General features: G+C 40.9%; 1 protein-coding gene across 3 annotated transcripts in view; it reads left to right on the top strand.

The window, feature by feature from the left end:
* Nucleotides 1-16,844, top strand: part of LOC149310013 (neuropilin-1-like) — a 161,443-nt gene that overhangs the window by 101,889 nt on the left and 42,710 nt on the right. For all 3 annotated transcript variants that reach the window (XM_089533490.1, XM_089533489.1, XM_089533488.1), the window contains exon 7: nt 12,039-12,197. In XM_089533490.1, the coding sequence (XP_089389616.1) occupies nt 12,039-12,197 (159 nt within the window). The remainder of the gene's footprint in view (nt 1-12,038; nt 12,198-16,844) is intronic.

Genomic DNA, 16,844 nt, shown 5'->3' with positions numbered 1-16,844 from the left:
AAATGAATTGACCAAAGCCACATACCAGTAACTGTTTCATATGCTACTGGATTTTATTTTTATTTTTTAACATAAATAGACATAATCATGTCATACATGAAAGGTTCACATGCAGATATTTTGTGTGTGCATTGTAGGAAGGAAAATGAAATACGTAGGAGGATTAACCCATTGACAGCAAAAACAAAACAAAAAAAACTTGTCATATTTAATACCGTACATATACATTTTCACCTTCACTAAAAGATAATTTTCTTGTTTAAAAATAAGACAATGACAAAGGTAGCATTTGGAGTGGTCCAAGTGAAGATTTGAAACAATTCTGGTCTGAGTGAGGATTTGTTCTCCCTTTCTGGAAGAAAAACTAGACTCAGGCACAGTGATAAATATATCCAGCAAGTTGCAGTACAAGAAGAAAAGTACAGATTGGCTTTATGTGAGTTCACCGAAGGCACCCATAAGGTCCTATAAAGGACAGCTTTTCAGTGACCAACAAAGTGCTGTGAGAAGGTAGTAATGTACTACTGGGAATCCTGTGACCCTCCCAATGCTTCTGGACTTCAGCTCCCATCAGGCCAAACTAGCCTAACCAATGGTGAGAAAGACTGGGAACTGCAATCCAACAACAACATAATGGTCCCACTGAGTTGCTATTCCACAAATAATGGGTGACTTCTTACAGCATGACACTGCTTGTGCCTGAGAGGTTGGAAAGATTTGGACTATCACTCCCAGAATCCCCATCCAGAGTAGCCAATGGTCATGCTGTCTGGTGAATCTGGGTATTTACAATCTAAAAAATAACTTTTTTAATTCTGCCTCATTGTGTGTGCTTGGTTGTGGATATTGCTTCCATCTTTCACCCTGAGCGTGTTTTTACTCCAGAGCCAGTTTTCTCAGCCACGTTTCCCTTTGAATTCCTTGTCTCCCTGCATATAAGAGATATTGTGAAAGTGGCACTTCAGTGAACAAAGGGCATCCATTGTGACATTTGTGTACTCACCTTTGTATGTTTTAATTGTTTTGAGGTTGTTTTTTTAATTATAAGCTGCTTTGAGTCCCAATTTGGGAGGAAAGTGGTATCTTGATAGGATAATAAAATATAATTGATTATAAGCATGAGCAACAGACATCAGAATAATATACAATAATGGTTAACTGAACACAGAGCATTGTTTCTATCTAAGGAAATGGCACAATTCCCTGAAAATATTGACTTTTCCACATATAAGAGGTCAAATGACAGATTCTGCTGCCTTCCAAGCCACAAGACATGCTCACAAACAAAAAGCTTCCTGTTAATTAAACCCCAGCCCTTCATCTTTTATTTTCTCAGGCAGCAGAACAGACAGTTCTACCATGAGAGTGTTAAAACGGCTGGTAATGACAACTGTTCCCTTGCCATAGAAGCCTCAGTGGATTGTGTTTTATTGTGCACAACAGATTTTCATTTTGGAAATTAGTCTTTTGCATTCATGGCTTGGTTATGTTTGTCTGATTATTGAAGACAGGAAGATGCATTTCACAGTCTGTCTTGCACATAGCTGTTAACCATGCATTTCCATTCATTTGCTAGATGATTTACTGCATAGTAGCTAAATGCCCTACTTTAGAAATGATTCTAAATAAAAAGTGAATGCCAGACTTGCACTTCTTGGTGGCCCAATTGAACACCATCCTTTAGTCTTATATGGTGGACTATCAAGTGCTTCATGGTCCTTCTGCCCTAATTCCCCAGTCCCTGACAGGAAAAGGGAAATAGGCCTTTTGAGTCCCTTTCAGGGAGCTTTACATAGCTGGTGAGTAGAGTTGCCAGATTTTCTAAGTAGCAATTAGGGACTGTCAAAATTCATGCAGGATTGACAATTGGGAAGTATCTACAATATTAACTAATTTGTGTTCTATCTCCATTCCAAATGAAAATACTGATGTATGTAAAAAATTAACATATTGTCTACATAAATCTATATCCATAAATCTACATGTTTATGAAGAGTGCACACCTGCAAAATATGAGGGGTTTCTTTTTTTTTTTTTGGGGGGGGGGGGGAGGGGGTTGGCATCATGTTTAGTCTACATGAAAAGAAAAGTTTTCCAACCATCAAATCGGAGACATAATAAGGGGCACCTGCCAGCCCTGTAAGGGACAAGCTTTACAGTCCTCAAATCAGGGAAATCTTTTATAGTAAGAGATACCTGACAACACTACTGGTAGGTTGCAAAAGCTGGACAGGCCTGTACACACAGACCTTTCCATGTCATTCTCTCTGCAGCATATATGGTAAAAGCTTAGCTGTAAAAATATATTTACTAGCTGCCAAGAATCACTGTGGAAAATGAAGAGACAATACTTCTTTTATATGAAGAGCCAGTTTGTTCTCACTGGGCCCAAAAAAGAAGGCTGATGTCAAAAACAGGAAAAACTGTTTTGTCTTTCACCATCTTTTGCCCAGAGGCAAAAAATATTCATTTCCAGTCCTGTATACTATCATCGTTTTATCTGCTTGCACTATCTATGTTTGTGGTACTCAATATAAATTGTTTTTAAAAGGTTGCACATTAAAGACCATAACCAAGAAAGGACTGGGATTAAAGGGAGGGAGCCAGCATGGTGTAGTGGTTCGACCATTGGACTACAATTCTGTAGACCCGGGTTCGAATCTCTACTCTGCCATGGAAAACCACTGGGTGACCTTGGGCAAGCCATACACACTCAGTCTCAGAGGAAGGCAAAGACAAATCCTCTCTGAACAAATCTTGCCAAAAAAACTCCACAATAACCCCAAAAAAGCCAACAACAACAATGGTGGCATAAGCAACTGTCAGTTGAATTTCACTGATCAGTCAGTCAATCATTTATTTCTATGTCACATTTTTTCCCCAAATAATGAGATCCAAAGTGGTTTCCAGAATAAAAGAAATATAAATAAAAACATTTATAACTAAAAATGTACAAAAAGTTGTAATTAAATTAATATTAAACTGTTTATAAAATTAAAACCATGTAAAACATTAATTCTAACGCATAGATGAAAAAACGTATAGTACTATAATAGAAAACCCATGATGGCTGCATCTGCACTGCAGAAATAATCAAATTTGACACCACTTTAATTGCTATGACTCAATGCTGTGGATTTTGTGGAATTGTAATTTGTTGTAGCACCAGAGCACTCTGACAGAGAAGGCTAAATTTCTCACAAAAACTTGCCAGAATTCCATAGCACTGAGCCATGGCATTTAAAGTGGTGTCAAACTGGATTATTTCTGCAGTGCAGATGCAGCCTATATAAAGCTATCAGTTCCCCAAGGCCAGGTGGAATAGAAAGGACAGCAAGGATGGAACCATTCTTGCTGAAGCCACCCCCAGAAAGTCCCTCACCCACAGTGTTGCCATCTCCCTGGCAGGTGCCCTAAATCTTATCAGTGTGTGTGCTAAGTTTGTTTGAACATTTAGGTACAATAAGCCCTTTTCCACACATGAGACTTAGGAGATTATCGCACTGCGTTCTGAGAACGTTCCTATCATCACGTGATGAGAACGTTCCTGGAACAGATATTACTGCATTAGTAAACTAGAACGTGATCAGACCGTGATCAGAACTGCATTTTACCGCACAGCGATTCCTGAAACCGTTCCGAGAACATATTCCACCAAGGCCGCCTCCGTCTCCTGATTGGCTGAAAGAATGACAGGCAGGGAGGCATTGAAGCAGGCAGGCGAGCGACTGCAGTGAGGGAAGGGGTGTGTGTGAGAGAGAGAGGGGGGAAAGGAGGAGGGAGGGAAGGGAGGGAAGAAGGAGGGATCGGGAGGAAGGCAGGGAGAAAGAGAAATGAGGAGAGATGAGCCTTGCAAGTTACATCCCAAACCTCCTTTGCAAGGCTGGGAAGAAGGAGGAGCTCCATGCAGGTCTCTTCAAGCCGAAGAAAAGCAAGTTGCCAGGGAGGGGACTGGGCCAAGGGCAGAGCCCCGGCAGCCATAGCAGCTCTTTAAACCGGTTAGAAAAGAAGAGTCCTCTGCTGTCATCCCAATTCCCCATTTTGGCTGCTTGTCAGCCTTTTGCCTCCTGTGTGTGTGCGCATGTAATGTGTGCCTTCATAGAATCATAGAATCATAGAGTTGGAAGAGACCACAAGGGCCATCCAGTCCAACCCCATTCTGCCATGCAGGAAATCACAATCAAAGCATCCCCAACAGATGGCCATCCAGCCTCTGCTTAAAGACCTCCAAGGAAGGAGACTCCACTACACTCTGAGGAAAGAGTGTGTTCCACTGTCGAACAGCCCTTACTCTCAGGAAGTTCCTCCTAATATTGAAGTGGGATCTCTTTTCCTGGAGCTTGCATCCATTGCTCCGGGTCCTAGTCTCTGGAGCAGCAGAAACCAAGCTTGCTCCCTCATCAATGTGACATCCCTTCAAATATTTAAACAGGGCTATCATATCACCTCTTAATCTTCTCTTCTCCAAGCTAAACATCCCCAGCTCCCTAAGTCGTTCCTTGTAGGGCATCTTTCACCATTTTAGTCGCCCTCCTTTGGACACGCTCCTTTTTGAATTGTGGTGCCCAGAACTGGACACAATATTCCAGGTGGGGCCTGTGAGCTTCCCTCCCCGCTTTAATTCTTGTCTGGCTCTTTGCTATGGAATTCTGGGAGTTGTTTGCTTGCTTTTGTGTGTTGCTCCAAACAGAGGAGCTTTTGTGGGTTCCTTCCTGGAGGGAAGGAGGAGAAGGTCCTGGGCATCCCTGCCATCCTTGCCTCCTGCAGGCTGCCAGCACAGGAGCCCCGCTGGACATGACACTAGAGGCCCCCGCAGAAGCAGCCAGACCCTCTCCCTCTTGCTCTCTGCTCTGGCCCCCCTGTTTCCCTCTCTCTTTCTCTCTCTTTCCCTTCTTTCCTCTTCTCTCACTTGTCCCAACTTTCCTCCCTTCCCTCCCTCCTTCTTTCCCCCCTCACACACACACACCTTCCCTCACTGCAGTCGCTCGCCTGCCTGCCTCCCTCCCTGCCTGTCATTCTTTCAGCCAATCAGGAGACGGAGGAATGCGAGAACGGATTTGAGAACACATAAGAATATCGCACACACTTCTGTTGGAACGTTCTCATCACGTTTCAGCTCTCTGGGAACACATTCATATCTGTACCCTCCTGGAACACATTTGGAACACATTTAAGCGTTCTGAGAACCCGATTGGAACACATACGTGCGGTATACTCAAATGCGTTCCGTTCTCATCACGTGATGAGAACGGTCTCAGAACGCAGTGCGATAATCTCCTTAGAAGGACTTCTTGTTAACTGGTACCATGTGCCTCCTTCTCTTGGGTGCCTTATGCAGTTCTCCTGGGACTTGTTCAAACATATAGCTTCCAAAGGTCCCAAAAATTCCCAAAAAAGAAAAGAAATCACTTGGATGAATAAAAAGGGGAAATATACAGGAATGTATATATTTTAGCATAAATGGATGTATGAAACATCTCTGTTATTTTTATTTTTATGTGGGCTTTTTATGGCTTGTGGAGATATGAATGGTTAATAAAAAAATATTTGAAAAACAAAACAAAAACAAAGGTCCCAAAAATTCCAGGTGAGTCCCCGGGAAACTACATGGTTCCTGGTATACTCTGGATCTTGTGAGGATCCTAAAATCAGAACTGCAATAAGAGCTCTCCCTACCACCAGCTACTGGAAATTTTCCATAATGTGATCCAAAATGTGGGTGGGAAACTGTTGGGGAAAAGGAAATAAATTGGGGAGAGGGGACAGGTTGTCTGTTTCTTGTTGCAGAAGCAGGGTTAAAAAGAAGGAAAGGAAAGGGCACGATAGCAGAAGGAAAGGGGCAACTCACAGGTTTCCTTCCAGTCTGTGTGTGTCTTAAGAAAATATGGGGTAGTTTTCTTATCTGTGTGTGAATATAACAACCAAAGGAGAGTGTGTGCATTGGATATTTGTGGGGGGTGATGTATATTTCTGAAGAAACTAGCTTGTATGAGAGAGGGGGAGGGGCAGTGTTATCTGATATCCTTTTCCAGGACATGTCCTACATTTCAACCTTCTGTCCAGGAGGAATTCCAAAATGATCTCCATTCTGAGCATGACTAAGAAGCCCATTGAGTAACATCACATTTGCTGTTATCCTTTGAGAAATGCATCTACGTGTAAATTCAGTGAAGGGTTTGCTACTAACAAAGTACAATTTTAAGTGTTTGTCTTGCTCAGACTTTTATACTTATCTTGCAAGCCAACAAGGCATTTTAGCAAAGATAAGTTCATCAGAAAAATACGATTGAGTACCTAATAAAATACAGTATATGTAATATAACTGTAAATAAACCAAATGAAATTAATGTATATATTAGTGTTTTTAGCTTTTATTTCATAATGTCCTTCATTTTTCTTGAAGGTCCTACATTTGGCAGTGCCTTGTCCTCCTTTTCAGTTATGACATCTGAGCACCCTGGGGAGGGAGGGGGAGGGCAACAGAGCTTCCTCTATAGAATTATGTTAAAAATGCAGCAGGGACGTAGCCAAGGTTCTTGGGGTCCGGACCCCTCCCCTTCCGTTAGATAAAATGAATGGTGTGTGCTGCTGTGCCGCCGCACCGAAGCCCTATTGTAATGGTGGCACTTCCCCCTTCCCAAAATCCTGGCTACGTCTGGAAGCCACACCTTAGGACTGGAGTGTGGCTTTGGCACGGCTTCTGGACTCTTAGGACGTGTGCATCATTTAAACAGCATACCTCCAAAGTGACCTAAAGCAGCTTTATTTTGGCTTGTCTGTACAGGGCCTTTGACACTCGAACATACCTTTTCAATCTCATCTTCATGTCACTCAGCTACATGCTTTACAAATTCAGATGGCCATCCCTTTTTTCACCTATGACATGTTGGAAGATATAAAACTACCATTTCCCAATGTGTTCAAACAAGAAAATGGGTATATTCTGACTATAAACTGTGACGATAAACCAGAATTGTGAACCTGGATTTTATTTCAGTTTCTAAAACAGGATTGCAGTGAGGAAATTATCACACTACCTTTTGTCCCACACTAGATGCGGGATATAAATTTACATAGGCGGATTTTATTGTACACCCCTATGCCTGGGCAGTAGGCATCCTATACCCAATCCGAGCTTCTCCCACACCTTCAAAGAACGGGATTTAAGCTTTAGGGACACTGCATAGAGGTAAGCTGAACTTGACAGGCAGGAGAACCATTGATTCATGCCTTGCAGGAAGGCAACAAGTTGTACTAGGACTTACCTCTGAGTAGATATGTGTGGAATTGAGGTATGGTTCATATGCTTGGTGAGGAATTGGCCCAGCTGGTAAGAATTGGAACTAGTCTGATTCAAACAGGCCTTGACCCTACTTACTCTGATCTTGGACTCTGATAATGTGCCCTTAGTCCTGAAACTCTGCTGGAATATAGTCCAGAGATCCTTCCCAATTTGAAATTTGTCCCCCTGACAGAGAAGAGGGTTATACAGCAAAAGGGTTTATATATATATATATATATATGATCAAATGGCAGTATAAAATACTTTTAATAAACAACAGTTTGTGTGTGGACATGTGGTGCATATATGTGAACCTATCATAGGGTTTTAATTGTCAAGATTTTCTTGGCTTACACATTGTGAGCCGCTTAGAGACTGCTTAGTTCAGTATGAAGCAGTATAGAAATGTAAATACTATTGCTACGATTTGTTTAGAGATGGTTTGACTTTACCTTCCATGTTCTATGTTTCACCTGATTAACAAAAGTTTACAATGATTAATTCTCAAAATGATCTCTGAGTACCTTGTAGCTTATTCATAGCCTCCAACATTTCATATATAAAAACCAGGTGGCCAAGCAACATCACTGTGGTCTAAATGGGGGAAAAATATTAATGAAGAAGGCCAGAGGATCTAGGAGAATCTGCACTAGTTTGTTTTTGTTTGACTTTACAAGGAAGAGCAAGATTCTGTGCCTCTCCCCCCAGAGTTAATTGAATTCAAACTACTTTTGTACTTTGAACTCATTTTGCAGCGATTGACGTAAACTGGGGACAAAGGCAGACAGTGGGAGAAGGAGAGAGGAGCTGAGACATTTTTAAAGCAGCTGAAAAAGTGAGACGATGACAAAGGATTAACCAGTCCCTGTCCATGCCAAATTGGACAGTTGGAGAATAGGACTTACCAAATATCAAATAGGTTTATGACTGCATCCTCAATATGAGCCTACAATAGAAATGTGCTAAGCTCTGCTGGAAGCCTAACAGGAGTTTTTCCATCCTGTCCAAAGTGGTGTTATTTTTGTTTTATAATTTCTTTATTGTAGCATTGATAAGGAGTTGCTTCAGTAAGGAAAATCCATAACTTAATTACCATTTGACAGTACAATAAAATGTCAGACTATTGAATCTGAAGAAGTAGCCATTTCCTGATTCTCAGAGACTAGGGTTTTCTGTGGTTTCTAATTTGTCGGATTCTTATAATGGATCATTGCTTGACTTCACTCAAAATGAAGCATTTACTGATTATTTTTTTGGAGGGGAGAGAAAAAAGAAGTGGAGGGAGAGAAAAAAACACCTACATGAAAATTCCATTTAGAGTTATTTCAAATCACTTTGAACAGTATGAGCCTGGGACCATAATCATTTCAGAACTCAAGAGCTGTTTGAATTTTTCAAAGAAAGGATTTCATTTAACTAACTCAGCTCTGCATCCCTTCAAACATCTAGATTTTTAAAGAGTCCTTCATCCTGAAACTAAATGCTATAACTGGACGCAACTCAAAAATGCAACGCTCTTCACAATCAGCACTGTGAAATTTGGAGAGTTTTTCAACTTAAGTTGAGATTGCTCTGCAAGATAATGCTGATATTCCCCCCCATAAACCTTCAGACTGTTCTTTCATCCAAACAACATTTGATGCTGAGTGGCATGATTCCCACTCCTTGCCCTGCCCTAAATATTTGTTATTTTTAATAGGAAAAGGACAAAGAAAAAGGATGAAGCAGCACGGTACTTTTCTTTCCAACTGCAGCCTATATGTCTGCTTTTCATTAAAAACAAACCAATCATGGCTATTCTATCTCCTTTTCTCAACTTTTAAGAGCAAGAATGTTTTCCTTCTTTCTGAACAAATCTTTGTGTCAAAGGTGAGCAATATCCTAGGGTAGCTCACAGGTGTCACTCACCACCGTTTCTGGCCCTGCAGAACCTCTCATTTCCTGACAGATAAACTACATGCACAGCCATCACCACCCCTATTTGTTTCAGTGTTCCCTTTCCAAGAGCTAGTATGGTATAGTGGTTTGAGTGTTTGACTACAACTCTAGGGACCAGGGTTCAGTTCCCAACATGGCCATGAAACTCACTGGATGACCTTGAGCAAGTCACATGCTCTCAGCTTCAGAGGAAGGCAGCGGCAGCCTCCTCTTAACAAATCTTTCCAAGAAAACCCCATTGATAGGTTCTCCTTAGGGTTGCCATAAGTCTGAAACAACTTGAAGGCACACAACAACAACAAAACTCCCTTTCCATCTTTGGAAAGGGCTTTGAATGCTCCGAAATCACCTGCTGCAAAGATGGGACAGATTTTGCTAACCACCCGTGGCCCCTCTCTTCTTGGAGGGAGGTAAAAGTTAACAAAATATCTTAAAGCCAACACATCCTGTATGATTTTGGAAGCTAAGCAGGGTCAGCCCTGGTTGGTACTTGGATGGCCACCAATCAGTGCCAGGTGCTATAGGCTGTATTTCAGAGGAACAAAGTGGCAAAGCCACTTCTGAGTAATCCTTGCCTAAGAAATCCCTATGAAATTCATGGTGTTGCCATGTTGGCAGGCACATGCACACACAAAAGTGAAACACAGTAACATCCAATATCCACAAATCAGTGATACCTTTAATTAGGACAACCAAAATGCACAAAATACATGTTGCAAGTTTTGGAACTTCAAAAGCTTACATCATGTATTTTGTGCATTTTGGTTGGTCTAATAAAGGTATCGCGGTTTTGTGGATTTTGGATTATTGTACTTTGTTGTACGTTTCCTAAACGTTAAACAGTAAGCCAGGTAGCAGGCATTTCAACAAAAAGAGGAGGATGCTCATAGGAACTTGTTCCAACTGTTACTCAATTGTTTATTTCTCGTGGCAACTAACAATGACCTTATAGCCACTCCAATGCACCCCACCAGTAAAGTCTGGGCTATATATATAAAATTAGGCACAGGATGAATTTGCATGAACATTCGTAAAAAAATTTTAGTAAATTTTTAAAAAAAGTTTTAGTATAGGCACCAGAAGTCAGTACTCTCTTTCACAAAGATAGTGACTTTTTATGTCTCGAGGCATGCATATTTGCCATGCAAATCTATATAGCAGTGTTCTGTCTTCAGTCGGACTTCCTTCATACTTTCCCTGAGAGAATGCCGAGTATGTTGATTTAACCCATCCACCCACCCAATTCATCCCCATGCTTGCTTTTGGACATATGACATACTTCCAGGAAAAAGGATGCTTGTGGGACACTAGAGACATACAATCTGTATCCTGCAAGTTTCAAAAATAATTTAAAAGCTTGTGACGTGCAAGAGGCATTCAAACATGTATATCCAGTCTTCAAACACTACATTTTTAAGAGGAAAAGACATGTTTGGTTTTGATTATGATGGTACTTAAGAAATTCAGTTGTTTAAGTGTTTGTTCCTCATGACTAGTCGAGCAAATGTTTTCACATATTTTGGGTAGCTAAGATAAAGAAGTATGATTGGTTGTGCAGTAGGTTTACATAGAAACTAAAAACATATCTGTCTCTCTCAAACACCTATATGGAACACAATGTTTTATATTGGATTCCTGGTTTCATCTAACCCCTGAACTATTTGCTTCTGCAGCAAACAGCTGCTTTGCTGTGTGAGGGAGGTTAATGCAGTAGATGGTATTCATAAAGATCTGTGCATTGACACACATAGTGTTTTCATGAACACAATTTAGGGGGATTTGGTGATTTTCCATTCCAGCAGTAGCTCCTCAAATCTCAAAGAGTACTGTTCCAGAGAGTCCTTTGACCTTTTGGGGAGGTTTGGAAGATCTGTGACTAGATACTTGTATGTATGTACCATTGCCACCCATAGCCTTGTGGATTCATAATAACATGAAGATAAGAATACCAGTCAGTGGTACCAGTCACAGCCTTCAGCTGTGAGGAGGAGGAAGGGGGATTAAAATATTACAACAAATGGACACAGAACAAATACCTGTTCATAGGTTTTGAAACTTACAAGTGCAAGTATTCACAGGGCTCTTTGGGACTGGGAAAAAGAACACTGAGAGAAAGAAGTTGGTAGCATAAGCTTTTTTGAGACTTAGGTCTTCTCCATCACAAGCATGGAGTGAAGTGTCATGCATGTGATGAAGTAGATTTAAGTCTACAAAAGTTTATGTTACCAACATCTTTCTCTCGGTTAGGTCCAGTCCATGTGGTGGAGTCTCCTTCTTTGGGGGTTTTAAACAGAGGCTGGATGGCCATCTGTCAGGAGTGCTTTGACTGTGAAATTCTGTTTAGAGAAAGAAGAGGGAAAAGGATGATGAGATACAAGAAGTTTATTCAGGTTTAGTCATTCTGTGGTATAGAAGAAGATCATTTTGCTAGGTGGAGGTTTTTCACCTTTTTCTGACAACCTGTTGTGAAACAAAAAGAAAACCCCAAAACTGTTTTTACATTTATTGTATTAAATACAAAGGGAACCAAGTGAACCTTACATCTGGTTCCCCTAAAGAGAAATTGTAAATGTTTATATGGAGGACAAGCAGTTGGAAACTATTATGGTTTTCACTGTGCATGAGAATTCCATGTCTGATTGCACACACAAGGGTAAATACCTCTGACCATTATCCTCACAAATCATCTGTGTAAGAAAAAACAGTTACACCTGCCACACCTGTTGGATCACATTGCTGAATCAGGGCATAAGACATTAGGATCAATAGTTATATTTCAATTCTCTGCATCTTTCTCCCTCTGTTGTTCTGTCTTTAGGTGGACCTTGGCCTTCTCCGCTTTGTTTCTGCCATTGGGACCCAGGGAGCCATTTCAAAAGAGACCAAGAAAAAATATTTTTTGAAAACATATCGAGTGGATGTCAGCTCTAATGGAGAAGACTGGATTTCTGTTAAAGATGGAAATAATAAACCTTTGGTAAGGATTTTCATCCATGCAGTGCTCTTAACTACCCATGGGCTTCTAAAGTACTTTATACTTAAAATCATTTATTCTTTCTAAAGAAAACCATTATTCATTTTGTTATATATAAAAATGAAAAAAAAGCTCCCAAACGTTTGTAAGACAAGGTGACAGAATATTGAAATATTGATAGTTTTTTTCCTCACATTAGATGTTTCACAGTATTTCCCCAGTAGGTTTTCTTTCTTTTAAAATAAACACTTGCTACATCAGACTTGGCTAGACTGTATGTACAAAGGTAAAATAACCAATTGTTGCAGGCTAGGAAATGGCAAATACCATTGGGGCTAGCATCCTATTAGATACAGCCTAAAACAAAGAAGCTCCCTGTCACAGCCATTCCATGCTTTATAGGGAACAGACAGGACTGCAGAAGCGTCTTCATGTAGCCAGAAGTGAAATGATGAAAACAACATTGAGATCTACTGGACTCCTCTGTTGGGGGGTGGGGGGTGGATTCCCCCCCCCATATAATTATACAGTTGGCCTTCCACATTTGCATCTTTGACTTTTGTGGATGTGATTATTTGCTGTTTTGATTAATACTGTATGTTTTCGCTAGGAATCTCTAGGTCCTCTAGTGCCACTCTGCCAGAAGCTGACCACAGAGTTGTGCTAGAGAACCTAAAGTTCCTAGAGCAAATTCTTCTCTAGGCATTTGTAGGTCCTGCAGCATGATTCTGTAATCAACATCTGGCAGATGTTGACCACAGAGTTGCACTGAAGGACCTTGAGATTCCTAGAGAAGTGTTATCTCAGGTAAAAATGTCTGATTTAAAAATTGTAAGCCACTCTGATAGCCTTGGCTGAATAAATTATTATTATTATTATTATAAAAAGAATAATGTTTTGCTTTGTTTTTATTTGTGGTTTTTCACATTCACAGGGTCCTTCACCCCTAACCCCAGAAAATATGGAGGGACACTGTAGTGTTTTGTTGTTTTGCCTTCTCTTGGGCATTTGGAACTTTGGCTTAATTATTTCTATTCCTTCTTCTGTTTGTCTTCCTGCATCATTACCCTAGTTGTAGTTTATAATTCTTGCATTGCTTCGGTGGCTTCATCACAACTGGCAGGAATGAAGTTGAAGGAAGAGAATGCTGAGCCATCTAAATTGGAAGGAAGAAATCCTGGGTGCCATTGGAATGATTGGCGGGGGGGGGGGGAATCAAGTATCTATGGTGTGGATAAATACAGTTATAGCCCATCCTTAACTGACTGACCAGTCTCTAAACAGCTTGGCTATAGCTTGTTCAAGCATGAACCCATTCTTACTTAGACAATAGTCAAGGCCTGGATAGATTGATTTTGGAAGCTAATATTGCATATGGCATCTGTCACCCTCCCACTAATACAAATTTCAGGCCCCCCCCCCTTTACTGGTACAGATGAGTCCTGGCTCTCTGTCTTGGTGTAACAGATTCAAGACTACTCTGTACTGCACTGTAAACATAGCAGCAGTGCACAGTTTTAGCATGGTGGAGGAAAGCTACAGTCACTTTCTGGACTATAGACATTGTCAGTTGTGATTATAGCACTCATGTCAAGATGTGACAATGTGTAATTTTGATACCGTGGTGGTTTTATAGTGTGTTATAGAATATTAGCTGCTGGGAAGGAATGGCAGAAAAGGACAATTATGTACACGCTCTGCCATGGTCTTCCCAGAGGCATCTAGATAATTACTTTGCAAAACAGGATGCCAGACTAGATTATTAGTCTGACCCAACAAAGCTTTTCATTATATATAATTTCAATTATTTTAATTATACATTTGAATGTAAAACTCTCTCAAGGTAGTGTGCAAGAGTAAAATAAAATAAAACAAATCAATAAAACAATAAATATTGTTTTAAATAAATAAATAAAACATTAAATATAATGTAAACACTATAAAACAAATGGAAAAATAGGATTAACCAATAAGCAATGAAAATAATTAAGGAGATACTTTTCCTGAAAACTGACAAATGGGGGAGGCTGATGAACTTCAAAATGGAAGTTAATTCCAGATAAGTGAGGCCATCACTAAAAAGGCCCTTTCTGTTGAAGTCAGCAGGTTAACCACCTCTGACAACAGGCAAGTGAGAAAACCTGTGCTGATGTCCTCAAAGAGTGATCTCAGAAAGAGTTTTGAACCTTTATGTTTTTATTTTAAGAAGAAAGTTTAGTGGGATTCAGAATACAGTCATGACTATCATTTATTTTGTGAACTGCCAATGGGTTAAAAGACAGAGATGAATGATACTGAAAGATAAAAACCTGCATAAACACACACATGGAAGTTATAAAAAGAGACAGAAGACATAACCTAGCTTTGAGTATTTCTTAGCTATGTGACTAGGTATAGTAGTAGTCCTCAATAGATTAGATGTGAGCAGAGCTTCAGAAAGGTGGGTTTTTGTTTTTGTTTTTAGAATACTGTTCCCTGAATATGAGTCAACAGTGTGATACTGCAGCCAAAAAAGCTAATGCGATTCTAGACTGCATAAATAGAGGTAAAGTGTTTAGATCAAGGGAAGTATTGGTACCACTGCATTCTGTTTTGGTCAGGCCTCATCTGGAATGCTCTATCCAGTTCTGGACCCCACAGTTCAAAAAAGATGTTGACAAGCTGGAGGAGGGTGACCAAAATGGTGAAAGGTTTGGAAACCATGTCCACAGAGACTTAGGTAGCTGGGTATGTTTAGCCTGGAGAAGAGATATGATAGCCCTGTTTAAATATTTGAAGGGATGCCATACTGAAGGTGGAGCAAATTTGTTTTCTGCAGCTCCAGACTCGTTGGACCCAGAGCAATGGCTTCAAATTACAGGAAAAGAGATTCCACCTCAACATTAGAGATAATTTCCTGACAGTAAAAGCTATTTGACAGTGGAACACACTCCTTTGGCATGTGTTGGAGTCTCCTTCTTTGGGGCTTTTTAAACAGAGGCTGGATGGCCATCTGTTGGGAATGCTTTGATTGTGAAATTCTGTTTAGAGAAAGAACAAGAGGGAAAAGGATGATGAGATACAAGAAGTTTCTTCAGGTTTAGTCACTCTGTGGTACAGAAGAAGATCATTTTGCTGGGTTGATCTTTTTCACCCTTTTAAAGAGAAAATGATGTGATCACCCAAATTAGTGAAGGAGAAAAACAGGTATATATGGTGAATTGTTTGAACGAGCTTCTTGGGTTCAGATTCCTGACATGAAAAAGAGCACTGAGTTATGAAAGCTGACAGTTAGCTAGGATGGTGTCAATTCACAAAGTTAGTCCAATTGGAAATACAGTCATCCCTTCTGATTTGTGTGGGATCCGTTTTGGACCACCATCACCCCATGAATAGGAAAAATTGTGATTATTGGAGCCTTGTTTTTAATGGCTGTACGCACCATTTTGCCCCTCCTGGCTGCCCATCTGCGGAAATTTCAGATCACAAACGGGAAGTAAATGAATCTGGACGGACGCCTCTACAGTACTTTTCATGTCACACAGGGTTTTGCTGTATGTATTGTTTTATTAAGAGGGGGATTTGCTTCAAATAAAAGACCCTGGTACACTAAAGATCTTCGCCAGATGAAGCGGGCTGTGCAACGACTAGAGTGCCACTGGCGGAAACATGGGAACTTATCTAACAAGACTCTCCATGAGAAGATGTTGAGTTCCTACAGAGAGGCAATCGATGCAGCAAAGAATTCGTTCTGTGCTGCACTGATTGCATCGGCAGAGTCTCGTCGAGCAGAGCTGTTCAGGGTGGTTAGGGAATTAACTCAACCCCCGACCACCCTGAACCCTTTATTAAAGCCAACTATAGCCTGTTGTGATGCCTTTAATGACTTTTTTGCCGATAAAATCTCTCAGATAAGGGCTGATCTTGATGCCAGCCTTTTGACAGAATCTATTGCAGAGGCATCCAGTGACTCTGGAAACAAGGTTATTCTGGATCGCTTTGAGTTTGTTAGTACCAAGGACGTGGACAAGCTCCTTGGTCAGGTGAAAAGGATGACTTGTCCTCTCAACCCTTGTCATTCTTGGTTGACCGTTCAGGGGGGAGATGCTATAAAAACTGTGTTACATCTTATAGTAAATGCATCTCTTCAGGAAGGTGTATTTCCACTGTCCCTAAAACAGGCAGTGGTAAAACCTCTTTTGAAGAAACCCTCCCTTGATCCTCTGTTAATGAGTAACTACAGACCAGTCTCCTTATTACCATTTTTGGGCAAGGTGATTGAGAGGGCAGTCGCCTTTCAGCTCCAAGCAGTCTTGGATGAAGCCGATTATCTAGACCCATTTCAAACCGGCTTCAGAGTGGGACACGGAGTCGAGACTGCCATGGTCGCCTTAGTCGATGATCCCCATCTAAGCATTGACAGGGGAAATGTGTCCCTGTTAGTGCTTTTGGAGATCTCAGCGGCCTTCGATACCATCAACCATGGTATCCTTCTGGAACGCCTGGGAGAGTTGGGTGTCGGGGGCACTGCGCTCCAGTGGTTCCGGTCCTACCTCTCGGGAAAGTTCCAGTCGGTGAGGCTGGGGGATAGTTGCTCTCGTAAAAGGGAGCTGACATCTGGTGTTCCTCAGGGCACCATCCTATCCCCCACGCTATTTAACATTTACATGA

The sequence above is a fragment of the Sceloporus occidentalis genome, unplaced genomic scaffold (genome assembly GCF_023333645.1).
Source record: "Sceloporus occidentalis isolate IW3139 unplaced genomic scaffold, rSceOcc1.0.p SCAF_7, whole genome shotgun sequence".
NCBI lineage: Eukaryota > Metazoa > Chordata > Lepidosauria > Squamata > Phrynosomatidae > Sceloporus > Sceloporus occidentalis.
The sequence above is the reverse complement of the archived record's forward strand: the minus strand, read 5'-3'. Positions and strand labels throughout refer to the sequence as shown.